The sequence below is a fragment of the Muntiacus reevesi genome, chromosome 6 (genome assembly GCF_963930625.1).
Source record: "Muntiacus reevesi chromosome 6, mMunRee1.1, whole genome shotgun sequence".
NCBI classification, from domain to species: Eukaryota; Metazoa; Chordata; class Mammalia; order Artiodactyla; family Cervidae; genus Muntiacus; species Muntiacus reevesi.
The window spans coordinates 19,643,727-19,671,356 of record NC_089254.1 but is presented as its reverse complement, the minus strand read 5'-3'; the positions used below and the strand labels follow the sequence as shown (position 1 = coordinate 19,671,356).

Here is a 27,630-nt window from a genome sequence, read left to right as displayed (position 1 = left end):
TCACCCATTCTTGCAACGAGTGAATGGGTTTTTAATGCCCTATAACCATTACAAAGTTCCTATTTATAAAAAAGATAAATTACATGATGACCAAGTACACCAGATGTAAGTTCTGGCTCGTGTCCTTGGCCCCATCTGTACACACCTGGTTCCTTGCCTTCCTGAATTGTTGCAGTTTTGCATTTGAGGACACTTGCCACGTACTCTGCTCCTTTCTCCTCCTCCTGTGTGGCGCCTTTTCCTACCCAGATGTAGCCATTGTTTTGTCGCAGTTTCAGGACAAAAACATCATTGGAATTCAATGAATTTGCATCAACATCTACCTAGAGTATGAAGAAAAATAACACGATTTAAATTCATGGCTGGTCCCTCAGTAAAGATGCCCAAGAAGTTGTGCTGGTGCCAAACCACCTACAGACTTCTGTCCTGATCCAGGAATTAATTCAAGGGGCACTAGGACACCGCTTGTTACTGTTGTTCAGTTGCTAAGCTGTGTCCAACTCTTCACGACTCCATGGACTGCAGCACACGAGCCTTCCCTGTCATTCACTACCGCTGGGAGCTTACTTAAACTCACGTCCATTGAGTCGGTGAGGCCATCCAACCATCTCACCCTCTGTTGCCCCTTCCTCCTCCTGCCTTCAATCTTTCCCAGCATCAGGGTCTTTTCCAGTGATTTGGCTCTTCACATCAGGTGGTCAAAGAACTGGAGCTTCAGCTTCAGCATCAGTCCTTCCAATGAACACCCAGGACTGATTTCCTTTAGGTTTGACTTATGTGATCTCCTTGCTGTCCAAGGGACTCTCAAGAGTCTTCTCTAGCATCACAGTTCAAAAGCATCAATTCTTCAGCACTCAACCTTCTTTATAGTCCATCTCTCACATCCATATGACTACTAGAAAAACCATAGCTTTGACTAGACAGACCTCTGTTGGCAAAGTGATGTTTCTGGCTTTTAATATGTTGTTTAGGTACAAAAAAATTTTCAGAGTCAGGCTTCAACACTACATAAACCGTGAACTTCCAGATGTCCAAACTGGATTTAGAAAAGCCAGAGGAACCAGAGATCAAATTGCCAACATCCACTAGATCATTGAAAAAGCAAGAGTTCCAGAAAACCATCTACTTCTGCTTTATTGACTAGGCCAAAGCCTTTGACTGCATGGATTACAGTGGAAAATTCTGTGTGGAAAATTCTGAAACAGACAGGAATACCAGACCACTTGACCTGCCTCTTGAGAAATCTGTATGCAGGTCAGGAAGCAACAGTTAGAACTGGACATGGAACAACAGACTGGTTCCAAATAGGGAAAGGAGTACGTCAAGGCTGTATATTGTCACCATGCTTATTTAACTTATATGCAGAGTACATCATGAGAAACACTGGGCTGGAAGAAGCACAAGCTGGAATCAAAACTGCTGGGAGAAATATCAATAATCTCAGATATGCAGATGACACCACCCTTAATGGCACAAAGAAAGAAGAACTGAAGAGCCTCTTGATGAAAGTCAAAGAGAGTGAAAAAGTTGGCTTAAAGCTCAACATTCAGAAAACTAAGATCATGGCATCCCATCATTTCATGGCAAATAGATAGGGAAACAATGGAAACAGTGGCTGACTTTATTTTTCTGGGCTCCAAAATCACTGCAGATGGTAACTGCAGCCATGAAATTAAAAGACGGTTGCTCCTTGGAAGAAAAGCCATGACCATCCTAGACAGCATATTAAAAAGCAGAGACATTATTTTGCCAACAAAGGTCCGTCAAGTCAAAGCTACTGGTTTTTCCAGTAGTTATGCATGGATGTGAGAGTTGGATTATAAAGAAAGTTGAGCATCAGAGAATCGATGCTTTTGAACTGTGGTGTTGGAGAAGACTTGAGAGTCCCTTGGATTGCAAGGAGATTCAACCAGTCCATCCTAAAGGAAATCACCCTGAATATTCATTGGAAAGACTGAGGCTGAAGCTGAAACTCCAATACTTTGGCCACCTCATGAGAAGAACTGACTCATCTGAAAAGACCCTGATGCTGGGAAAGATTGAAGGCGGGAGGAAGGGGATGACAGAGGATGAGATGGTTGGATGGCATCACCAACTCGATGGACATGAGTTTGAGTAAGATCCTGGAGCTGGTGATGGACGGGTAAACCTGGTGTGCTGCAGTCCATGGGGTTGCAAAGAGTCAGACATGACTGAGCGGCTGAAGTGAACTCACCTAGGTACCACTAGGTAACTGCTAGGGGTTTAGAAATATTAGAACAGGAGCATGTATTGCTGGGTCACTGTAAGGCTCACCTGCCTACATAATCCACTGAGAATAAAATGAGGCAAATTTAAGTGATACATAACAAGGATAACATTCAAAGAGACTGCAAAACCCATGATGGCCTATAACTGATATTTGGGAAGAGGATGTAATATTCCCAAATGACACACATAAAGCACAGTGTTGAGATTTTCTCTCCCCTACTAAAGAGGTTCGTCAAATAATCAAGGGGACATCTAAAAATCATAAAACAGGGAGTGAGATTTAAAGTAAGAAAAGACTGTACCAGAGGTTGACAAAAAGCTTCTCCAGGCTCAGATAAAAAAAGAATATTTAGAAGGGGTTAAAAGCGTAGCACTGACAAACCCCCTTCCTTTTAACCAAGATGCTGTGGACACCGTCTGGGATGAGCCACGTGAGCGCAGTTCTGGTCCGCGTGGCCCAGATGAGTGAGAGACGCCTGGGTGAGACCAGACTCCAGGCTGAGGGGGAGCCTGAAGGGGGAGCCTCGGGGCAGCAACAAGGCACGTGCAGTCTCAGGCTCGGGAGGGAGCCTGCGGTCCTCGGACGGGCTTGTGTCTGTAAGCTCGTCATTTTGTCTCTGCCTGGTCTGAGGCCCTCTGGACACAGGTCTGTGTGACCGTCTGTGTGTGACTTTCCACAGGACTCCATGTGACGTGTGCTAGCAGGGAGATGAAGAAGGACGAGGAAGCAAGACCGCGATAGGCAGCCACGAGGGAGGAGGGGTTCCAGCGTGTCGTGTCCTGAGGCCAAGTGCGGACAGCCCATCGGGAAGCAGCACCTGACGCCGCTTGACCATGTGGAGTGGCCAGAGGGAAGCATCAGCGTGTGGAACGACAGTCTTGCCCAGGTTCATCAGACCCCTGTACCCAGAGACAGCAGTAGAGGAGCAAGGAAGCACTGATGGAAGTTTTCAAGATGTGTCCCAGGTATTGGTCACACCCAGGGGAGTGGTTATCATCCTCTTTCAGTAAGACGCTGGCCCCATGGACCAGGCTCGAAGGGATCCATCAGATGTGATGATGAAAACTGATAGGAATTGTGACTCCCAATTCCTACTCCACATGTCTCTTTGTTTTGTGTGTGTGTCTGCTTTCAGTCACTCAGGCATGTCCAACTCCTTTTGACCCCCATGGACTGTAGCCCACCAGGCTCCTCTGTCCATGGAATTTTCCAGATAAGAATACTGGAAAGGATTCCCACATTCTACTCCAGGGGATCTTTCTGACCCAGGGAATGAACTTGCATCTCTTGCTCTCCTGCACAGAAAGGTGAGCTCTTTACCAACTGCACCACCTGGGGAGCCCAAATGTCTCCTTGCTGGTATAGACGAAAGAGCGTGGGTGATGGAGAGATAGGTGATAAGAGGCCCATGCCCAGACTGTGTGAGGTCAGTGTGGTAGTTCCACAAAAGAACCTTAGAAAGCTTTAGCCTCCCAGGAGATGAAAACAGAAAGCCTTATCAATAGTGTTTTGACTGGTGCATTTCAGAGAGGCTAGGAATGCAAAGGTTAGTTTGAGAGGCTGCAAGAAAAGAAAGAATCTGCATCACAAGCAGCTCACGGTGCCTCATAAAGAAGTGTCCACTGGGAAGAGACCAGGACTGTTCTGATTCTTCTTGACTCCTGCCTCTGAAATCAGCTGAGAGGGCCTGGAGATGAAAACTTCACTTTCAATTTGACAGATTAAAAAATCAGTCATAATTGAACACATGGGAATCTAGGCACAGAATGTCATGGATGAGTCAATACAGAATGGCATTTAAATTATACAACTAAATGAGATCACTCTGAAGAAGGCCAAGACAGCCCTGGAGAGCTCAAGAGCTTCGAGGACAAGCAGAGGAGGAGAAGTCAGCAACTGGGTGGGAGTGAAAACAACCTTCAGAAGGGTGAACCTCAAGTGTGGAAGAAATCCTGGTAAGTGTGGGGTTTCAGAAGCCTAGTTTAAAAACAGTGTTTTGAGAAGACAGAAAAGAGCAACTGAGTCAAATGCTAGAAAGAGGTTGAAAACAATGGCATCAGAGAAGAGACTTTTGATGGCAAAAGGTAGGTCATTGGCAAACTCGATGAAACCCATGTTGGTGGTATGGAGGGAAGGGATGGCTGAGTGAAGTGGCTTTTGATAGAGGAGGCTTAGCATAGCAGGGACAGTGAGGGGGTGAAAATGACTCAGAATAAGGAGTGCAGAGAAAGGATGTGGTAGCCGGGTGGGTCAGAGTCAAGAGAGTTTTTAAAGAAAGGATGGAAGTGTTTTCAAGGCATGTTTGTGCTGCAGAGTAAGTAATCCAGGAGAGAAGAATAAATCAGTGATATGAAGAGAAAGGAGATGACTGCCTGCAAGAATGATGAACTGAGTTAGGATGAGAGCATCGGACATAGAAACCCAGGGAAGTCCTTAGAAAAACCCAGGACAGGGGGCCCAGGACAGAAGTCAGTGGCGGGGAATGGGGGCAGATGGAATTTGGACTGAGACAGGAGTCGTTTTATTTATGTAATAAATATGTATTCATTTATTTACCAGTGTATTAGTTTATATAAACATTATTGTTTTTATTAATGTATGGATAGCAATATATCAATACTAATGTGTGCCTTTGTGTATATATGTAAATTACTATTATAAAATGTTTATTAATTGTTAGCTATCAATAAATTAACAACCAAAATTGATTTCATAAAATAGGCAAGAAGGAGAATTCTATATACAGATGCAGACAAGCTGGTGATATTGGAGGGGAGTAGATAAGGTAATCGGGCTTCCCACGTGGCTCCAGGGGTAAAGCTCACTCGCCAACGCAGGAGACGTAAGAGATGTGGGTTCCATCCCTGGGTCAGAGGGCGTGGCAACCCACTCCAGTATTCTTGCCTGGAGAATCCCTCGGACAGAGGAGCCTGGTGAGCTACAATCCACAGAGTCACAAAGAGTCGGACATGACTGAAGCAACTTAGCACACACGCGTGCAGATAAGGTGGATCTTCTGGGATTATTTTTATATTCTCTGTGAACTCAGAATCCACTATCAGTAGAGAACTGGGATGCTGGAGATGTGGGGTGCGGGGGAGGTGATGGGTGTGATGAGTGGAAAGGGTTCATGGATTCAGCTGTGAGACTGGAGAATTGCTGGAAGAAATGGGGGCTAAAGGGCAGGAGACATTTGTCACACGTTAGATGCTTGAGGTGCTAAAGCTATCGCCAAGGACAAGGTCTAGTACAGGACCACAGGTGTGAGATGAAGTGGGGTCAAAATAAGACTGCTAGATGAGAGGAGCCAGCGATGGAGGCAGTGAAACAAGAAAGCCATCAAAGAAGAAAGAAGCGGGCAGGACTCTCAGCTCAGCAGACACAGGAAAGGGGATGGAGGAGGGAGACGGATAAGAAGGAATGAAGTCAATGGGGGAAAAGTGAGCAAGGAGGGGAGTCTGCCGTCCCATCCCTGCTCAGTCTGCATCAGGGAAAAACACAGCTTCCACTCGAGAGGGCTGTATGGGCCTCTGTGACCTCAGAACACAGAACAAGAAAGGGAGCGGCTCAGAGGAGAGGCTCCAGGGGGAGGGACGCTGTGACGCACCTGCTTTTAAGGGCTCATCTGAACAACTTGGCAGAGCAGTCCAGGCTTGCGGACATACAGAGAGCGCAGGGCAATTAGGAGACTTGGGAGACCCGGCTTTCAATGATGGCTGAGGGGATGGGGTGAGGAACTGTGAAGAATCCTCCTTGAAGTCAAAGTACTCAGCCATCCAAAACCCTGGGCCCACTGGCCTTGCCCCACACCTGGCGGGCTTGGGGCCTGACACCGCGATCTGGGGCTTGACTTCTTTCATAGCTGCCACTCACAGCAGCTCGTTCGGCCAGCTGAACTATGCCTCTGGTCCAGGGTGGCAAAGCTTGCTTTCCATGTTCCCTTACATTCGTGCAAATAAGGGCCTTCTCTCTTAACTTCCCCAGTGTGGTCACCGGACCATCACCTGCGATCCATCCTCCCCCAGGCCTTTCAAGACAGAGCTTAAGCTGTCTCCTGCCTTCAACAACTTGATTTGTTACATTCTTCTTCTTCTGTATATAATTCAATTTATTTTTAACTGAAGGATAATTGCTTTACAGTACTGTGTTGGTTTCTTCCAAACATCAACATGAATCAGTGTCCCCTCTCCATTATTCTTAAATCCATTTGTTTTGTTACAGTGTGGCTGAAAAATACAAGAGGCCTGGTATCTGATTAACTTTTTAACTTTTTACCTGATTCTCCTGCTTTTAGTATTTTTAATGGGGAACACTGGATAAGTTATAGCAATGAAAGGGGTTTACTTGCCACTGTTTTTTTAAAGACTAATATTGGCTGATGGCTCGGGTCCACTGGGAAGTCCATGAGCGGGGCAGGTTTTATTGACCGCGTGACATTACCTCCACAATTCTGGTGATCGAAGCCAGGTTTCTTCGGACTTGAAAGAGGCGTGTGGGGGGGGTTGGCGCCTGACCTTCTTTCTTTGATGTTCCGTTCTTGTAAATAATGAGCGGTTTGTCTTTGAACAAACTCAGCAGGTGAGCAGGTTCTTTGCCTTGGGAGACTCGAATCTGGGGGCAGAGGGGATAAAGAAATGTAATAAAGAGGGCAATGAAAGAAGGCTGTATTTCCAAAGACGTCCTTACTTTTCTTTTCGAAAACAAAATTAAAAGTAAATAAAAAGTCAAGTGCAGGAGGAACGATGATTAACAGAAAATATAGGTTAATAATAACCAAGCACAGCTTCCTTGCTGACTTAGGAACCATTCGTTATTCCAGATGCAGCACACTGGGGCGGGGGAGGTGGGTACACCACCACATTGCACTGCTTTCTGCCTCCACACTGCACCACTTGCATCTTAGCACAAAGATGTAAAACAAAAAAGAGTAATTTGTATAAAAGATGACAAAGATAGCACTCTGTTGGTTTTCACTTTGGGAGATGTAGATGAACACATGTGTGAACATGCTAGTCGCTCAGTCGTGTCTGACTCTTTGTGACCCCATGGACTATAGCCTGCCGGGCTCCTCTATCCATGGGATTCTTCAGCAAGAATAGTGGAGTGGGTTGCCATTGCCTTCTCCAAGGGAACTTCCCAATGCAGGGATCGAACCCAGGTCTCCTGCATTGCAGGTATATTCTTTACCATCTGGGCCACCATCATAATCTAGGAGTGAACAAAGATTTCAATCCAAACATCAAATGCTGGCAAAATAAACAGAATAGACTTTTACTTTTTAACTTACCTATGGAAATGGTAATAGTAGATTTACTTAATATAATCATTTGTCAGGATAAGGAAACTGAAGAAAATAAATGGTAAATGACTTAATTTCATCTATTAGTTTAACAGTCAGATACTGGATTAGACATGAATTTCCTATTTTTTTGCATAAACTATTGATGCATTTATTTACATGAAGAGTTCAAATTTTGTGTCAGTCTCCTATTTTTTTCAATTACCTTGCCTTTTGGAAAAATTGAACCATCTCCCCTACCTTGGCCTGTTTTTTTTTTTTTTTTTTTTTTTCCAGAAACCAAGTGAATGAGAATGCTGAAGTACACACCATCGTGGGGAGGCCTATGGAGCAGTGAAAGTAACTCCACAGATAACCTGCAGTTAGCAGACATTTATTTAAATAAGCAAGTAGCCAATTATGAAACTGTGTTTTGAGTCACAACCCCAAAGCTTGGGACAAGGTTAGCTAAGAGTACCTAAAACTCCTGTTGGCTTAGCATTCCCCACACCACTAAGAAAACCTCAGTTGCCAGATTGAGAGAAAGAGGGCTACTGATTAAAACCCATTCTCCACTGTGAATGAAAACAAGAAAGAAAAAGGGGAATTCCCTGGCAGCTCACGCTTAGGACTTCCACTGCACGGAGTTCAGGTTCGATCCTGATCCGGGAACTAAGATCCCGCAAGCGACACAGCAAGGCCAAAGACAGAGAAAGAGAGAAAGGTAAATTGAAAACTTTTCAGTACTGTTAATAACTGTATGAAGGAATGTTTACAATAGCGATTTTATTTATTGTAAACCTCTGCCATCTAGTGGTAAAATAAGGCATTACGCTTTCATTGCTAATTCAGGATTCAAATGGTTGACAAATTCATTCATTGGGTGTATTAAATATTAGTAATTAACTGTGAAATTTAGAATTTATAAGGCACAATGCATATCTTCAAAGTTTTGTGTCACTTGGTAAGAACAGTTGAAAGATTGATTAAATGACATTGATGATGTCAGTTCTTAGACATATTTCATTCAGGAAATGAATGTAATAAATAGTTCATGGGGAAGTTCACAGAGAGTTAAGTATATTTAAAGAATTTAATAATCTTGCTAACTTCTTTATTGACAATTAACAATGTTAGTTTATTTTAAAAAATTAATATGCATCTTTAAATTTAAGTCTAACTTGCAATTTAAGTCTAAATTAGGAACTAAAAACCAAGATGGAAAGAAAACCAGCTAGAAGACCAGAGTGGACCTCCACATCTTACATATTATGCACTAAAGTATCGAACTTGCTTTTCTAATTAATTATTACCTTTGAATCAGGTAATAATTTAGATAGAGATTTGACTTATAAAGATCTGAAAATGTATAAAGATTTGAAAACTGGAAAGTGATCAGCAGGAAGTGATAACTCAGGTTTTAATACTTAGTAACAAGTGGCTGCCATTGATCTCATATGATTCTAAAGGAAAGATTCTTTGGGGCTCTAAATCTGTTAATAGCCAATTTTTGTTTCTATTTTTAAAAATTTGTCCCTCTTTTCCAGAATCTGAGAGAACAAGTATGGCATGAGAGTAGGAGTATTTAAATTCTGAAATGAAAAAAAGGAAATATTTAGAAAGTGTCAAATCTGCATCTCGACATGGGAGAAGGGTTTTAACAAGACATTGGGCTTGCAAAACTTGTATGAGTTTAGGGGGTAACAATATCCCAACCTGCACAGCCTGTCCCCCAAGGGATCTATCCAACTGAACAGTCAGGAATGCGGAGGTTGTCAGCTCATCCCGCGTGGCATTTGCTCCTTGCCTGGAGGAACCAAAGTAAAACAAATTAGCTTGTACTTAAGTTTTAAGATCTTCTAAGGTAGGCATTTCAAACAGAAACTTGAGTTATTATGAAAGATCAAGAAGAAACCTTGCTGTTTTGACATAAAAAAGCCACAGACGCTATCGTTTTTTTAAGTACTAACACCGAGCCATGATCTATCCTATGTATTGTTTAAAACAACATATCACAGATATTTTTAATCTCCATTTCAAGGGTCAATTTTTAGTTCCATAATAACTTAGCTAAGTAGTCAATTCTGTCTGATTTCAACTTGGAGCTGCCTATTTCGGGAAACAATCTCAACAGTGAAAATAATCTATTTGAGTAGTATATGAGCCACATCTATTGGGTTGGATACTAAAGGCACTTTATTTTTCCATGACTATTTGGTGAGCATAGTAACAAATATGTGGACCCAGAAAAATCAAGAAAATAATTATCAGAAGCAGGCAATGGAGGGGCTTTCCAATTAGCTCAGTGGGTAAAGAATCTGTCTGCAATGCAAGAGACACGGGAGATGCAGGTTCAATCTGTGGGTTGGGAAGATCCCCTGGAGGAGGGTATGGCAACCCACTCCAATATTCTTGCCTGGAGAATCCTGTCAACAGAGGAGCCTGGCGGGCAGTCTATAGTGTTGCAAAGAGTTGGACACGATTGAATCGAGTGAGCGCACACACACACACACACACACACACACACACACACACACACACAGGCAATGGAGAGGCCCCAGTTTTGTCATTCTGGTCATTCTTTAAAGGAATTATGAATAAAATGGTAAGAGGAGCTAATGTATCCATGACCAGAGAGGAGTCAATAAATCAGTTCATCGAGTTCATTGGTAACTTCTCTTTCTAGGATAACTTGTGGCTCTAGCTCCAAACACTGGCTTAACCTATACAACAGCCTCTGGGAGATCTACTTGTTCGATGACTGCGGGAGGGAAAAGCCAGGGAAAGCACTGAGCATTGTTTGTACCCAATCCTCCTGTCTCTATATGACTGCAGGCTAGCAGGAAGAACACCAATCCTGGAAACGGATTTTGACAATTAATTCTATTCTTTCTTCTGAAGGTTTGAGAGTGACCTACCTATTCCATACCCAGAACCAGACAAACAATAGGCTCCCAACCTGGACAATACACACCACACATACATACATACACACCACACATGCACACATACATACACACACACACATACATACACACACACACACCACACATACATACATACACACACACCACACATACATACATACATACACACCACACATGCACATATGCACACACATACCCCCCAGCACAGAATGTAAGAAGCATGTCTCATTTATCTCAGAATATTTCATTGAACCAACAGAGTCAAATGGTTGATATGAAAATGTTGTACAGTGGGGTGAAAAAAAAAGGACATACTCATGTCAGACATACGTTTAAAAAAATAGAAAATGCTTTCCATAATAAGGGCACACATGAAGATACAGTCTTTTAATGCAAATAGCTTAAATTTTCCATGAGCCTGTCACACTAGCAAACACTTCTGGGAGCCGCTGGAAGCACCAGGCGAGGAGGAACACAGCTGAGGAAACAGCAGGGTCTGTTATCACCTGTCCTTTATTCCCTAGCTCGGCAATTTCTTGGATATTTCTTCATTTTCTTTTTTTTCTTCAGGAAAACACCAACTAACAGACAACATCACTAAACTTTTGTCATCATTTTATTTTATTTTATTTTTTCCTGGAGTATTTCAATCAGCAATAGTGAAAATCCTCACTAAATTTTTGCCTTCTGACAATCTTAATAAATATTTCGCTGTTTATCTCAAACCCTTCTTCCTCTTCCTGTCAAAGTGACCATGCTTCCACCCACACAGATTCAAACTAATTTGCTTTATGGATCTGTGACCCAGGCAGTCAAGGACTGCACTGCAATCAAGACCATAAGAAAATTGCTCTTTGTCTCTAACTTTGAAATCCTGTGCTTAGAGGGAGAAAAGAAGCTATCTATTTTGATATGATTTCTTCTTTATAAATCGGTGGTACTTGTTACTCATTAAAAATAAATGCTGCATGAAAATGGAATTTACTGCTTCAAGAGACTCATTATCACCACTGATCAAAGTTTGTTTAATTTCAATTACTTGACATTTCAGAGAAAAGATCACTGCTGAAGTTAGTTTTCTCTTGTCATTTTAGAGTATCAGTAGTTTCAGAAATAAAAAGACAAATGTGTGTATTCAGCAGTGATTTCATTCAAGTTTGTCACCTTTAACTCTGCCTCTTGGACTTAATCTATTCATATCCCATGACTGAAATGACCACATAAACTGAAAAGTTGTTTAGTTTGAAGCTAGTCTTCAGGAGGCATTTTCTAAATGCCTCCTCACTATGTTTATGGAAGGTTTCAAAGTTCTGCAAACTATACATCAACAAAACTGACAAATTTAACACCTGTGCTTTAAACGACCCCATGGACTGTAGCCCGCCAGGCTCCTCTGTCCATGAGATTTCCCAGGCAAGAATACTGGAGTGGGTTGCCATGCCCTCCTCCAGGGGATCTTCCTGACCCAGGGATCAAACCCAGGTCTCTGGCATTGCAGGGAGATTCTTTACTATCTGAGTCACTAGGGAAGCCCAACTAATCACTTGGCTGCTTCTCATTCACTGGTTTTATCTTTTGCTTCCTAACTTTGCTCGTGCCATACACCATTACTGATAGATTAGAGCTAGGAACACCTTCCTATTTGCTCCCATTTCTGCTCCCACTTAGATGTCACTTTTAGGAGTCCTTCACCAATAACCTAGCAGTGAGCTTGAGTGTCTTTTCCTAAGTCTACAGAGATCATTCAGTTTGGTTTTATCTTAAGCCTTCATACTTTATTGAAATGGCTGATAACCATCCTTCTCTCTTTAAGTATAAATTCTTGGGGAATGTTTTTTTCACCATTGTATCTAGTATCTAGCTCAGTGCTTGGCATAAGAAAGTGCCTAATGGACGCTTTCAAATGATTTAAAGAATAGCTTTTACATTCAAAATTTATAACCTGATTTAATCTGTTTTATCTATATCCACATAGTTATTTATGTGGATTGCAAATTGCTAATTCCTCAAAACATTCTCTTGAATTACTTATTTAATCTTTCCTGTTTGATCTAAGTGCCACAATTATTAACTATACTTTTTACATACCAAAAAGAATTTAGAGGAAGACCAAGAAACAGAATGTAAAAGAAAAGCTTACTCAGAATGTAAGTAATGTAAATTCATTATGTACTTACAATGAATTTATCCCTACAGATGCCATGCTTTGCACAGATACTTTTCTGAATTAAAACTTTAGAAAAGGAAATTGCTTCTACCAGGGGATAGCTGCAGACAGGCCTTAAAGACAGCTGCAGGTTAGGGTGTGAAATGTCAGTTCACCCGTTACAAGAGTTGTGACTTTGCATTAAATTATTTACTCTATCTGATGCCCCCCTCCTTTTATATCTTTTGAAAATTACCTGATTGTGAGGAAGAGAGATAATACATGGAAACATCTAGCATTTTGCTAGCACAAACACACTGCTCAAAAAAACTGGTTGCTATGAAGATGGCATCTTAAACACAGAGCTAAAGAGCTAAATACATTCATCTTTGACAGGATATGATGCGACTGTGGGGTCAGAAATGTCTCTGAACACAGTGGTTCTCATTAATGCCATGGTGTACATAAGAAACTCAAGAGTCCCGCCAACTGGGGGTCTGATTTATTTGGTATAAAAAGGGCACCAGGTATTCAGCTTTGGGAAAAATTATCCCGGTTAGTATGTGCAGCTAGTGTTCGGAGCTATTGCCTAAGGCAGTGCCTGTCAATCATTAAAGTGATTCTGAATCATCCTGAGAACTTGTTAAAACACAGGTTCTGCTTTAGTAGGTCAAAGGTGGGGCCTGATATTCTCTATTTCTAACCAGCTCCCCTGTGACGCTGACAACCCTGGTTTCCAGACCACCTTCAGGGTACCAAGAACCCATGGGGTGGGGACAATCACCTCATCTCCTGATCTTGGTTAAGCTCAAGGCACTGGCCAGTATAAGGGGGAAGTGGTCACACTGTGAGGACAGATGACTCTGTCATCCGGTGGGACACTCACCATAGAGAAAAGTCAGCTTATCAGCAGACTCCTGAGTCCCCGTCCATTCAGTATCCTCACTGACGACAGCTGCCACCACGTAGGCAAAGGCAGGATCTGCGTCATCCTCGCAACTTCAACCTACACCTCTCAGCTTTAGTATCTTTTTTTGAAAATTCTTTTCTTTTTCTCAGTCTTCTCAGCAATATTCCACTTTATCTGATCTCATTTGATAAATAGTCTGAAAATCCAGCATCACACGATTTGTTGCAGAATCCCGTCCCTTTGGACTAGTCCAGCATGCTATCTGTACTTCACTTACTCGGTTGCACTTTCCCATTGGCACTGACTCTAAGTCAACTTGAAGGCAAAAGTGTTAGTTACTCAGTCATGTCCTGATGCTTTGCGACCCTATGGACCATAGCCCACCAGGCGCCTCTCTCCATGGGATTCTCCAGGCAAGAATACTGGAGTGAGTTGCCATTTTCTTCTCCAGGGGACCTTCCTGACCTGAAGATCAAACCCAGGTCTCCTGCATTGCAGGCAGATTCTATACCATCCGAGCCACCAGGGAAATAAACTTAACCTTCAATTAACTCAAATCATTATGCAAAAAAAGGATAAGAAATGGAAGCAATAGCATTTTTTATTTAGTACTGCTATGAATTTCATGAGGACAAAGAATAAGGATGCATCAACTTGAGATCTCTAGAGTCTGAAATAGAACCATAAATTATATACATGCCTTAGAGAATCTGATTAATTGAAATGTTGCAATTCCAATCAGGATGAGCCTCTGTGAATTTTAACAATAAGAAGACAAGGTACCTGATGCTGGCCAGTTGGAGTGTTTGTTAGCTTTCAAAGGAGAGGAGTTATTCAACTACATACCCACTAAAGGAACACAACCCTTCAGCTATCAAAACCTTTCTCCTAAATTAGTAAGGATGACTTTTATCTAAACTGCTCGTGGACAGCAGCTACAAAAACATAGCCAAAATCATACTAGAAGAAAATATGACATTCATGTTATACAAAGCTCACTAGGCTAAATTATAGGATAATTTTTATCCCATATTGCATGGAATTTAATGAAATTTAACTTTGGAGCAAAATGTGGCCTCTACAGAACTTGAGATTTTATGAAAGGGGGAAACTTACCAGGTGTAGATAATCTGTCCTCTGGGATAGGTGTAAAGTATAAGGTAGCAGTCACCACCATAGAATTCACCGTAGGAGTTTGGGTCAATTTCAACTCTACCGTTGTTTTCTACACGCCAAATCTAAAAGGAACAAATATGTGTCTCAAAATAAAAATCTTCTTTATCTGATAATACTTCTCTAAGGTTTAAAAAAACACTTTGGTTTAGATCTGTCATTAAAAACCAAAGCAATCTATAGATTCAATGCAATCCCTATCAAGTTACCAATGGTATTTTTCACAGAACTAGAACAAATAATTTCACAATTTGTATGGAAATACAAAAAACCTCGAATAGCCAAAGTAATCTTGGGATAGAAGAATGGAACTGGAGGAATCAACCTGCCTGACTTCAGACTCTACTATAAAAACCTTTTACTTTTCTAACTAGTTACAAATCAAGCAACAGGAAGAAATTTTTGTCAATTTGGTTATTGACTTCTTAAGCGTTTAGAGTTCTTTTATACTTTTTTCTTTTACACCCTTTGTAGTACTTATCTCAGTTCTGAGCCTGTTGATTAATAAATAACTATTGTTTGATTGATCAGTGAAAATAACATGACACTCTAGTCAAACGACAAACCGAAATAGTCATCTCAGAAATACATCTCTTAACTTATGTAAATTTTTCATCAGTTGGGAGGCAATTTTTTAAAACTTCTCCTTCCCTGTGCTTTAAGGCATGAGACTGTTTTTTTTTTTCCCCAGGTAAGAGTGGCAGATTGTGACCATACAATAAAAATGCCAACTTGTATGACTTCTATTTTCAAAATGTGCCATAAGACTGACTAAGATAGAAGCAGGCAGAACTAGTTACTTTCTATTTCCTCCTCCTCATCACAAGCTAAAGATACTTTTAACTAAAGGTTAAAAGTTGGAGAGAGGAGAGTTGTAAATGAAATGGGAAAGTAACACATGAGTGAGAGATCGCAGACACTGCCTGCATCCCGGGGAGGCTCAGGATAGATCCTGTTTTGAAACTGAAGATGAGCAAGTGGAGTGGAGCAGAGCAGTGCTTTCAGAGTGCAGCCTTCCTGCGCCATCCCAGAGGAACAACGGCAGCATGGCTTGGCGAAGCCCAAAATCCTAGAGAAAACCCTGGACGTCAGCGTCCCAGGGTGGCATGGGAGGACACCTCAGAACACTACGCTCTGATGTGGAGACTGCAGCCAGGACACATGTGGAGCTGGGCATCCACGTCCACCACGGGGCTCTCTGGCTGTGCTGAGCTCCAGAAAAGGATGTCTGAGCAGGACGCAGACTCAGGCCCCAAAGCTGATAACCTCTGACAGCGGCCACAGGAGGCACTTCTCTCTTTGTAGTTCCCATAAGCCCTGCCCAGCTTAGACTCACACTTGAAGCCTTTGAAAGGGGGGAAAACACCTTCTTAAATCTCTTACTATAGACTTTGGTCTGAGCAGTGTGTGATAAGCTCTGGGAATGAAGAGAGAGATTATTCAATTCCTTCCCTCAAGGAACGACAAGAGGTCTGGGAGGAGAAATCCCTAAGTAAGAGAACAATTCTGTGGTACTTCTGCAATGAATCTGTGAAGAACATGACTTCTGGCCTGAGAACAGAGAGAGGTCATTTCAGTGCAGAGAGAAGTCTCTTCAGAAGAGATGAAGCTTGTGACTTGACTGAGTTACAGAGGAGGAGTGGGAATGTCACCCAGAGGGCGGAGGGGAGGAGCCCTCGAGGCTGTGGAGGCCTGGGAGGCCCAGCTAAGGACGGATGTTCTCAGGAAGACTGTGGAGAGCCACCAGCGATCTTACAGCGATCTTACCAACGATCTTACAACGATCCTACTAGGACACAAGCGATCTTACAAGCGATCTTACACTGTTCCCCTTAAGTTAGACGACTCAACGGCAGACCAAACACGAAGAGATTTTAGTTAGGCAGAATTCTTAGGCGGGTTTCAACAGTTTTTGTCAGAAAATAGCAATAATCAACAAATTCATTTTGAATGCTCCAGAAACATCTGTGAGGTTGGCACGTAACACAGAATTTGCCTTTGTGAACGCCCCGAAGGTGCAAGGGAAGGGCAGACTTAGGTCCTTGGAGCTTTTGGAGCAATGTACCCACGCTGGCCAAGTCTATCCGAGAGCAGAAGCAGGCCTGGACCAGGAAACGAGATGGAGGCAGCTGGGTTCCTTGGAGGCCTCTAAGGTGATTAGGTGATCTCACACAAATTACCTGGTTTCTTAGAATCTCAGCAAACGCACTATACACTAGGGCTGAAGGTCAGACAACATCGTCCTCCAACTTTCAACTCCCTGGTTTAATATACAGTCTTGGATAATCTTTATTAATCATTAAAATGCACATTTTACAATTTGTAGCTTCCTGAAGTTATATTTCCACATAAACTGGCATAAATGGGCTTGACAAACAAATAAAGAGAAATATGTAAGTACCTCCACTTTGCCAGAACCATCATCCACCATATGATGCTGGGCTGCCATCTGTGGAGAACTGTGCAATTTTGAGGCATCAAATGGAATTTGTTTTATTTGAGCCACTTTTTCTGTGACATACACTTTCCCGAAGCCATCACTCTGATCTCGATCTCTCCAGTCCTTAAAGAACTGTTTGAAGATTGGTGTTTCACCTCCTTCTGGAAGAACTTGAATCTGAAATGTAAAAAATTATTACTATTATTAGTTCAGTGGGTAGAGCATCAGACTTTTAATCCAAGGGTCCAGGGTTCATGTCTCTGTTCAAGTGCTCTGGTTTGGGCTTCCCTGGTGGCTCAGTGGTAAAGAATCTGCCTGCCAATGCAGGAGACATGGGTTTGATCTCTGGGTCAGGAAGATCCCCTGGAGAAGGAAATGGCAACCCACTCCAGTATCCTTGCCTGGGAAATTCCATGGACAGAAGAGCCTGGCAGGATATAGTCTATGGGATCACAAATAGTTGAACATGACTAGTGATGAAACAACAATAATTATAAACAGAAAAATAAGAGACCAAAGAAAAACATTAATCTAGTTGTGGAGAAAAAACTAAGGAAATGCAAGGAGGATCCTTTTTTTTTAAAGATGACAAATGCAAACTTAGAAACTGGAATCCTTATATGAATACAAAAGGAAAAGCATCATATATGAAGCTAAAACAATTCAACCCTGCTTTTTTCTTATAGCTAAAGTGATTGCCAATGAATGTGGATGTTTGAGAGAAGAATCAAGTCATTTCATATGTTACCATTACAGTCAAATAAGTTTGACTGTTTTTCTATACTATGTTCATAGGAGGCCTGTGACCTGAAAGAAATTATCTCCTTGGGCTACTTTTGCTGGGACATAAAAATGAAGAGAAAAGATGAAGCTAGGAGATTCAGAAAAGAAGAGCAACTAGTTAGTGTCTAAGTTAATCTCCATGAAGGCCACTATTTTCCGGGCACTCAGTTCAGTTCAGTTCAGTTCAGTTGCTCAGTCGTGTCTGACTCTTTGCGACCCCATGAATTGCAGCACGCCAGGCCTCCCTGTCCATCACCAACTCCCGGAGTTTACTCAAACCCATGTCCATCGAGTCGGTGATGCCATCCAGCCATCTCATTCTCTGTCATCCCCTTCTCCTCCTGCCCCCAATCCCTCCCAGCATCAGGGTATTTTCCAATGAGTCAACTCTTGGCATGAGGTGGCCAGAGTATTGGAGTTAGTCCACGTTTATACAACTTGCTCTAAGGAATAACTGATATATGCTCTCAGTTAATTCAACTGTGCTTGACCATCTGGACTTAAAGCCTGTGCAGGAAGTGAATGGGCTTTTATTCTAATCACAGTGTCTCATGGAAAGTCTAATCTCTGATTTCTGCAAAATTCGGTCCTCCACACAGAATTCTAGGAGCACAGGACATAACACTGCACGCACATAGGTAAGAATGACGTCTGTGTATGCTTTTTTGAACCAAATTCGCTCATAAGTTTTGTGGTGATGCCATGAGCTCCCATATTTAAAAATTTTTTCCTAGCTAGTTCATTTCCATACGTACTTGGGTATTCGTAGAATAATTCATTTGCCCTAGGAATTCCTCAGCAGTCTTCATGGCAGCCTTTCTCTCCTGGGGATTAGCATCTTTACCTAACATGCAACATAAATGAAAGAGAATTTTAGAGGCAAGATATTACATCATTAAGAGATACTTGTGCACCAAAAATTAAACATAATTAGAATTTAATTTAACTACAATACTGAAAAATGAAAAAAACTTCCTGGTATACTAAATATATTTAACAATATATAAAAAAATTCTATTTCTAGTGCCCAAAGACTTTCTTTTACCCCATCATCCCTGGTAAATAAGGCTAATAGTAAGAAAATATGGTTTTGATGTCTGTATTATATAGATCATGCAGAAAGGTAAGCAATTTTTTAAGTCAGAAAAGATGTTTTATTTATCTTTCTGAAGAAATACATATAAATCTGAAGTATGTCAACAATGCCAATGGCTTTTTTTTTTTTTTTTACCTTTCCATACGAAAATCTGTTTTGCAGCACCATGGTCTAAAATGAAGCATTCTTCAGACAGAAGCATCGCCATGGAGAAGGGGTTTTCTTCTGCCACCAGACTCACTTTCATGGAGCCACTGGCATCTGAAACCTGACATGAAAACCATGAGCTTGCTTAAGGATGATCAGTGAGTTCTAAACTGTGATCGTGGTGACAGTTGTCAACACTGTACATGTAATAAAAACCGCTGAACTGCACACTTTAAATGGATAAACTATATCATATGTAAGTTATATCTCAACAAAGCTATTTCAAAAAAAAACAAAGACAAAAAACCCCTCATGAACCCAGTTATACCTTGGAAAAGACTTTCTCAAAGCCCTTTAGCATAAAAGTACTACTAATAAAAAGCTAAGTTTCAACACAGAAAATAATAGTGATAATAGTCATGGATAAAGTTTGTTTCAGTTTTCACATATACCAGGTGCCACACAATGAACTTTACATGATTATTTCTTAGTCTTTATAAAAATCTTTGAAATAGATAAGCTTGTACTCATTACACACACACAAAGCTGAAGCTTAAACATTCACTCATTCAGTATTCACTGAGTACTACCATATGCCAGACACTGTGGTAAGGAAGGCATTGATTTATAGCTTATGCTTACAGACTTTTTCAATATGGAACCTGTAATCTACTTAAATACTTTGTATAAATTATCAAAGTAAATCTCATGTCACAAAACATCATAAAATAAAACTTGTGACATCTGTGTCACAAGTAAACTTACCGAGACTTCCGAAGTTTAGAAACAGCTACAGAACCTTTTTTTTTTAAGCTGGAGACTTACAGCTTACAAAGTCTTACAAAATTTCCTAGGTTAGAACTCAGTTTTTTCAAGGCCTGGTAGGCTGCAAGGTAATCCACCTGGGCACTTGTTAAATATGCAGATTTGAGGGTCCTCCCTAGATGAGTGGTGGGGTTTTACAGCACTGCGGTGGGGCTTGAATTCTGTATTTTTAGAAATCACCCAAAGTGACTCAGCTTCCCAGCCCTGTGTTGTGGGGTTAAGTCATTTCAGTCGTGTCCAACTCTTTGAGACCCTATGGACTGTAAACTGCCAGGCTCCTCTGTCCATGGGATTCTCTAGGCAAGAATACTGGAGTGGGTTACCATGCCCTTTGCCAGGGGATCTTCCCTACCCAGGGATTGAACCTGAGTCTCTGATGTCTCCTGCATTGTCAGGAAGGCTCTTTACCACTAGCGCCACCTGGGAAGCCCTGTTCAACTAGTCCTAATTATTTTCAGGACAGAAATAGAAATGCAATACATGATACACCCACTAGAGGGAGGATTGACTCAAGATTAACATGTGTGTGTTGGTCGCTCAGTCGTATCCGACTCTTTGAGACCCTATGGACTGTACCCTGCCAGGCTCCTCTGTCCATGGAACTCTCCAGGCAAGAAATCTAGAATGGGTTGCCATTCCCTTCTCCAAGGGATCTTCCCGACCCAGAGGTCGAACCCTGGTCTCCTGCATTGCAGGCAGATCATTTATCAACTGAGCCACCAGGGAAGACCCAAGATTAACATGTTCATGCTTATTTCTTTACTCTCATGATGCTACCTGAGGGGAGAACAGCTTTATTTAACGAGGTGACATAAAAGGTGTTTGTTAAACTCTTGAAATTGGGTTTTAGAAACCCAATTCTAATTATACAAATAATAAATATAAATGAAAATAAATTTATGTTTTAAAAAAACAAATAAATTACTTAATTAAAAATTAATTTAAAAATAAATAAATAAAAATGAAACCCAATAATAAAAAATAAGCAGTCACAAAATCTTTAGAATAACAGTTTCTGTGTGGCTTATATTAAAATTATCAGCATTTAGGAATGGTAAAGACATTTTCCTTTGCCGTCTAGAAAAAAAGAATTTATTTCTCCTTTCTTTCTACAAAAAAGGAAGTTATTCTACACAAGACAGTAACTTGAACTTCATTTAAAAATCAGTGTGTCTGAGCTAGCCCAACCGTTTAAAGAGCAGAAACTAGAAGTTCTTCTTGTCAGAGATGAGAAAGGGACTCAGTTCCACAGGGAGACTGTGGTCTGCTCCAAATCATGTGCTTGGAAAGTTACAAAGGGAGGGAATGCCTAACGGATGCCATGTGACCAGTCTCCTCACCTGGTACATCTTGTGGATTTTGTTACCCTCACCAGCAATAAAATCATAAAATTGTGGATTGGAAGGAACCTAGGTAGTCTTCCAATTCAATCTCTCTCTTTTCAGATAAGAAAACTAAGACCCAGAATGGCCGTGTCTTGGCCAAGGTCACCCAGGCAGTCCTTCCCACAGAGTTAACATGGAACTAAGTCTGCCAACACCCAGGACAGTTTTTACCCCTTTTCCTTCCAGTTGTTTGATTTGATAGCCTTGCCCTCTTATAAAAATAAAGATTTCATGATAGCTAAACAGGATATTTCAAGTAAGGTCACAATTTTATAGCTCATTAGGATTTCATAAGAAAAAGCTTACAGTCTTTTTACTCTACGAAGGAAACACTTCATCGACTGGACTGTACTGAATGTAAAATCAGGATATATTATTGCTGGAGCGATGAGCGGCGGCTGCGCGGCGCTGGAGCGGCAAGAGGCCAAGAGAGCTACCCCACGTCCTAGGTAAGGAGCAGCGGCTGCACTTCGCACAAAAGAATTGATGCTTTTGAACTGTGGTGTTGGAAAAGACTCTTGAGAGTCCCTTGGACTGCAAGGAGATCCAACCAGTCCATCCTAAAGGAAATCAGTCCTGAGTGTTCATTGGAAGGACTGATGTTGAAGCTGAAACTCCAATACTTTGGCCACCTGATGCAAAGAGCTGACTCATCTGAAAAGACCCTGATGCTGGGAAAGATTGAAGATGGGAGGAGAAGGGGACGAGAGAGGATGAGATGGTTGGATGGCATCACTGACTCAATGGACATGAGTTTGGGTGGACTCCGGGAGTTGGTGATGGAGAGGGAGGCCTGGCGTGCTGTGGTCCATGGGTTCGCAAGGAGTCGGACACGACTGAGCAACTGAACAGAACTGTTGCAAACTAGTACAGCAACAATATATATAATTTTTAATTTAAATCACAGCAAATTATTTGTTGTTTTTAATAAAAATTTTTAAAGTAATAGAAATAGTAGTTTTAAATAACTGTGTTAAAGCACAGAATAAATTCTTCCCACACATTTCTGTTTGAGGGCAAGGAGGAGCATTGTCATCTGTGGCAAACAGTCCCTCGCCAGCAGTCTCCCCAGCACCAACTTGTCCAATAAAAACAACAGAACTTCCTACCAGCGAACTCACCATGTAGAGTTTAGCCATTTTCCTATTAGTTATATCTGCTTTGATGTCATCATCATCTTCTCCATCCCTAAGCTCTGGCTTTTTCCCTAATACCTGGAAAAAAGTGTATAGATAAAAAGATAAATTCCTATCATTAATGGTGCAAAGTTTTAAAAAAAGATTCTAAAGTCATAGATTATAAAATATTAGCAACTGAAACAACGAAGCTCAGACATTTCTCACCAATCATACTAAACTGGCCTTCTCCCACAGGTCAAATCAATCGATAGTATTACGTAAACAAACACTGCGTTTGCTGGTGATGTGAACTTTCTAGAAAGTGAAATCCCAAACTTGAAAGTGTAGGTCTCCGTAATTTTGAAAACTAGTAGCAATTAATTAAAATATGAGGTCTAAGTTCAGCTGTGCAACAAAATATCTTCCATAACCTCTGCTTCTACAAGCATTCTATAGATTTTATTAATTTATTATAACAAAGTCTTGGTCAAAATTACTATTTGAGGGTAGGGTACTATTATTATTATTGATATAGGCTAGGCTAGATAAAATGTCAGTTAATCATATCATGCTTTGCTTCCTGCTGCATTTTTGACACAGAACAAACGAACGTCAAATGAATGAATATGCATATGTACTCTTTGCACACCTGATGCCATCCAAAACTTTAAGGAAAACACTTGGTAGAAAATACATTTGGATCTGCTTTGAATTTCTGTACACTAAAATCATCCCCCAAAATGCCTATAAAGATGTTAATTAATGAATTTAATTAATTGACATAAATATTATAGTATGCTAAGAACAGGAATCAAATATAAATTTATTCAAAACAATATGAGTTTTATAACACAAAGATATAAATTCAAGTTTAAAAATGCAAAGATGCTACTCATTTAGATTTAATAAATATTTAATATACAATGAGATTCCATGCATAATGTGTTTTACAGCCAGTATTCCTTACAAATATACTGTATGAAAATACATACTACTCAATACCAGAAAACAATAAAAATTTATATGAATTCTAATCTATGCATGAGTATGGCACAGTCTCGAGTTTAGAAATATACTAAAGACTTATTTTCCTCTGGGAATATGCCCATCTTTTTGCTTACATAATGATGCATAAAATCCTTTAATTATTGAACATACTAAATGATTGCAATATAGTTTTTCTTTTTTTGCTAAAAGTAGGATCAAGACAAAAGTTAAAATGCAACAAAATTTGCTTTTTTTTTAATAACAATTTTATCTTGGTTAGAAATATGTATTCCTTATAAGAGCAGTGAAAGATGTCATATACCCTTTTGAAGTTCTACTCCAATGAAGACAGTAGTTTGGAATCAATAGTTTGGGATAAGGACATATTTAACACTGAGACGTCTCCCAGTGGACTAAGTAAATCTGAGATTTGGGGCATACTCTTAACTTTTCATTTTCAGACCACAGTTCCATATTAGCTAAGGATCTGTTTTATTTTTATTTATTTTTTATTGAAGGATAATTGCTTTACAGAATTTTGTTGTTTTCTGTCAAACCTCAACATGAATCAGCCATAGGTATACATATATCCCCTCCCTTTTGAACCTCCCTCCCAACCACCTCCCCAACCCACCCCTCTAGGTTGATAGAGTCCCTGTTTAAGTTTTTCTGAGCCATACAGCAAATTCCCATTGGCTATCTATTTTACATATGGTAATGTAAGTTTCTGTGTTATCTTTCCATACCTCTTATCCTCTCCTCCCCTCTGCCCATGTCCATAAGTCTATTCGCTATGTTTATTTCTCCACTGTTGCCCAATAAATAAATTCTTCAGTACTGTTTTCTAGATTCTGTATCTATGTATTAGAATACAGTATTTATCTTGCTCTTTCTGACTTACTTCTCTGTATAATAGGTTCTAGGTTCATCCACATCATTAGATCTGACTCAAAGGCATTCCTTTTTATGGCTGAGTAATATTCCATTGTGTATATATACAACAACTTTTATCCACTCATCTGTTGATAGACATCTAGGTTGCTTCCATGTTCCAGCTATTGTAAATAGTGCTGCAATGAACAATAGGATACATGTGTGTTTTTCAGTTTTGGTTTCCTCAGGATATATGCCTAGGAATGGGATTGCTGTGTCATATGGTGGCTTTATTCCTAATTTTTAAGGAATCTCCATACCGTCTTTCATAGTGGCTGTATCAATTTACATTCCCACTAACAGTGCAAGAGTGTTCTCTTTTCTCCACACCCTCTCCAGCATTCATTGCTTGGAGACTTTTGATGATGGCCATGATGATGGCCTAACCCTAACCCTAACTCTAACCCAACCCTAACCCTAACCCCTAACCCTAATCCTAGCCCTAACCCTAACCCTAACCCTAATGATGATGGCCATTCTGAGTGGTATGAGGTGATATCTCATTGTAGTCTTGATTTGCATTTCTCTAATAATGAGCAATGTTAGCATCTTTTCATGTGTTTGTTAGCCATGTGTATGTCTTCTTTGGAGAAATGTCTGTTTAGGTCTTTTTCCCACTTTTTGATTGGATTGTTTGCTTTTTTGGTATTGAGTTGTATGAGCTGCCTGTATATTTTGGAAATTAATCCTTTGTCAGTTGTTTCATTTGCTATTATTTTCTCCCATTCTGAGGGTTGTCTTTTCACTTTGCTTATAGTTTCCTTTCCTGTGCAAAAGTTTTTAAGTTTGATCAGATCCCACTTATTTACTTTTGCTTTTATTTCCATTACTCTAGGAGGTGGATCTTAGAAGATCTTGCTTTGATTTATGTCATGGACAGTCCTAGCTACAGCAATCAGAGAAGAAAAAGAAATAAAAGGAATCCAGATCAGAAAAGAAGTAGTAAAGCTCTCACTCTTTGCAGATGACATGACACTGTATATAGAAAACCCTAAAGATAGTATCAGAAAATTACTAATCAGTGAATTTAGCAAAGTTGCAGGATACAAAATCAATACACAGAAATCACATGCATTTCTATATACGAACAATGAAAAATCAGAGAAATTAAGGAATCAATCCCATTCACCATTGCAGCAAAAAGAATTAAATGTCTAGGAATAAACTTAGCTAAGGAGACAAAAGAACTGAACATAGAAAATTATAAGACACTAATAAAAGAAATAAAAGATGACATAAACAGATGGAGAGATATTCCATGTTCCTGGGTAGGAAGAATCAATATTGTGAAAATGATTATACAACCAAACGCAATCTACAGATTCAATGTGATCCCTATCAAATTACCAATGGCATTTTTCACAGAACTAGAACAAAAAATTTCACAGTTCATATGGAAACACGAAAGACCCCGAATAGCCAAAGCAGTCTTGAGAAAGAAGAATGGAGCTGGAGGAATCAACCTTCCTGACTTCAGATTATACTACATAGCTAAGGATCTTAATTAGCCTCTCAAAGGACTAGAGGGCCTCCCAGGTGGTGCTAGTCATAAAGAACCCACCTGTCAATGCAGAAGACACAGACACACGGGTTCAATTCCTGGGTGGGGAAGATCCCCTGTAGGAGGGCATGGCAACCCACTCCAGTATTCTTGCCTGGAGAATCCCAGACAGAGGAGTCTGGCAGGCTACAGTCCATAAGGTCACACACACACAGTCAGACATGACTGAAGCAACTTAGCACACACTCATGCACAGACTGTAACATAGCTGGAAATTGAGTCCAGGAATTTACCAGAAACAGGCTTAACTCCAGAGGTACAGAGAGGCTATCTGTTGTCCAGTATCATTTTAAAATTCAGTTCAATAACCAAGCATTTTGCCCAACATCTGACTGGGATGAGTTTCCAACTGCCTGAATTGAAGTGAAGTGAAGGTTGCTCAGTCATGTCTGACTCTTTGTGACCCCATCGACTGTAGCCCACCAGGCTCCTCTGTCCATGGAATTCTCCAAGCAAGAATACTGAAGTAGGTTTCCATTCCCTTCTCCAGGGGATCTTCCCAACACAGAGATGCAACCTGGGTCTCCTACACTGCAGGCAGATGCTTTACCATCTGAGCCACCAGGATTCCCTGATGACTCAAATTGTAAAAAATCCAATTGCCTGCATAACCCTTAAAAACTTTACATCTTTCCTAGAAAGAAAAAAATACTATGTTCACTTTATCAATGAGGTCATACATTTTGATCTCTGAAAAAACCTGTAAATACAGCTTTTCTTTTTCTCAATAGGTAGGATAATGTCTAAATTTAAAACACTCATTTTAGGTTTCTCAATTGATGAGCATTTAGCTCGTGTAACTCTTTGTGTGTGAAATAACATGTATCAACAATCTAAAGAGGAAGTGAAACAGAAATCTTACCTGAGAATGCTCCTTGAAAGTTTCACCTAAACCAAGACCTGCCATTCCAGCTTGGAGTCCCCACTTTCTTTCAATTATTTCCTGTAAATTTCCACTTAAAAGTACCACCATCCTCTAATATGCTCCAAACTTAACTTTATCTTTCCACAAAGCTGACCATTCTCCACCCGTGTCAGTGAATCTCTATTTCTCTCTCCACCTGGACTTAAAATCATGACATCAGTTTTGAATACCTGCTGTCCTTCATTTTGAATCTCTTAGCAGCTTAGTCATTAAATTCTCCCTCTTTACTGATGATGTTGAAAGTCTCTGATTCCTGTCTATATTAACCTCCACCCTAGCTAAGTTCTTCATCACCAAGTCACAGGTTAGGCCTACTCCTGTCAATTCCCTCCTTCCTTCAGTGCCCCATTCATCTTTTCATCCAGAAAGTTATTCTTTACAGTGGCTGGAAGACTCTCTATTTCAGTTTACTTCAGTGTTTCAAGAAGATGACTCCAGATAAGATTTACATCTTTTATCTGCAGTAGTGATTCTTTTTGTTTGTTTGTTTGTTTTATTTATGGTTGTGCTGGGTCTTCACTGATGCCCAGGCTTTTCTCTAGTTGCAGAGAGCAAGTGGCTACTCTCTAGTCGTGGTACACAGACTTCTCTTGTGGCTTCTCTCGTTGTGGAGCACAGCTCTAGGGCACGTGAACTTCAGTAGTTGCGGCTCCCAGACGCTAGAGCACAGGCTCAGTAGTTGTGGCATACTGGCTCAGCTGCCTCAAAGCATGTGGAATCTTCCCGGAGCAGGGGTGGAACCCAT

The 27,630-nt window shown here is 40.7% G+C and overlaps 1 protein-coding gene across 1 annotated transcript in view; it reads right to left on the bottom strand.

The window, feature by feature from the left end:
- SCIN (scinderin) overlaps positions 1–27,630 on the bottom strand; it is an 80,956-nt gene that overhangs the window by 6,778 nt on the left and 46,548 nt on the right. Inside the window, exons 5-12 of the mRNA XM_065939250.1 lie at positions 22,483–22,575; positions 19,140–19,272; positions 18,664–18,752; positions 17,087–17,302; positions 14,629–14,750; positions 9,246–9,336; positions 6,692–6,862; positions 146–323 (exon numbers count right to left, since the gene is read on the bottom strand). Coding sequence (XP_065795322.1) covers positions 146–323; positions 6,692–6,862; positions 9,246–9,336; positions 14,629–14,750; positions 17,087–17,302; positions 18,664–18,752; positions 19,140–19,272; positions 22,483–22,575 — 1,093 coding nt within the window. The remainder of the gene's footprint in view (positions 1–145; positions 324–6,691; positions 6,863–9,245; positions 9,337–14,628; positions 14,751–17,086; positions 17,303–18,663; positions 18,753–19,139; positions 19,273–22,482; positions 22,576–27,630) is intronic.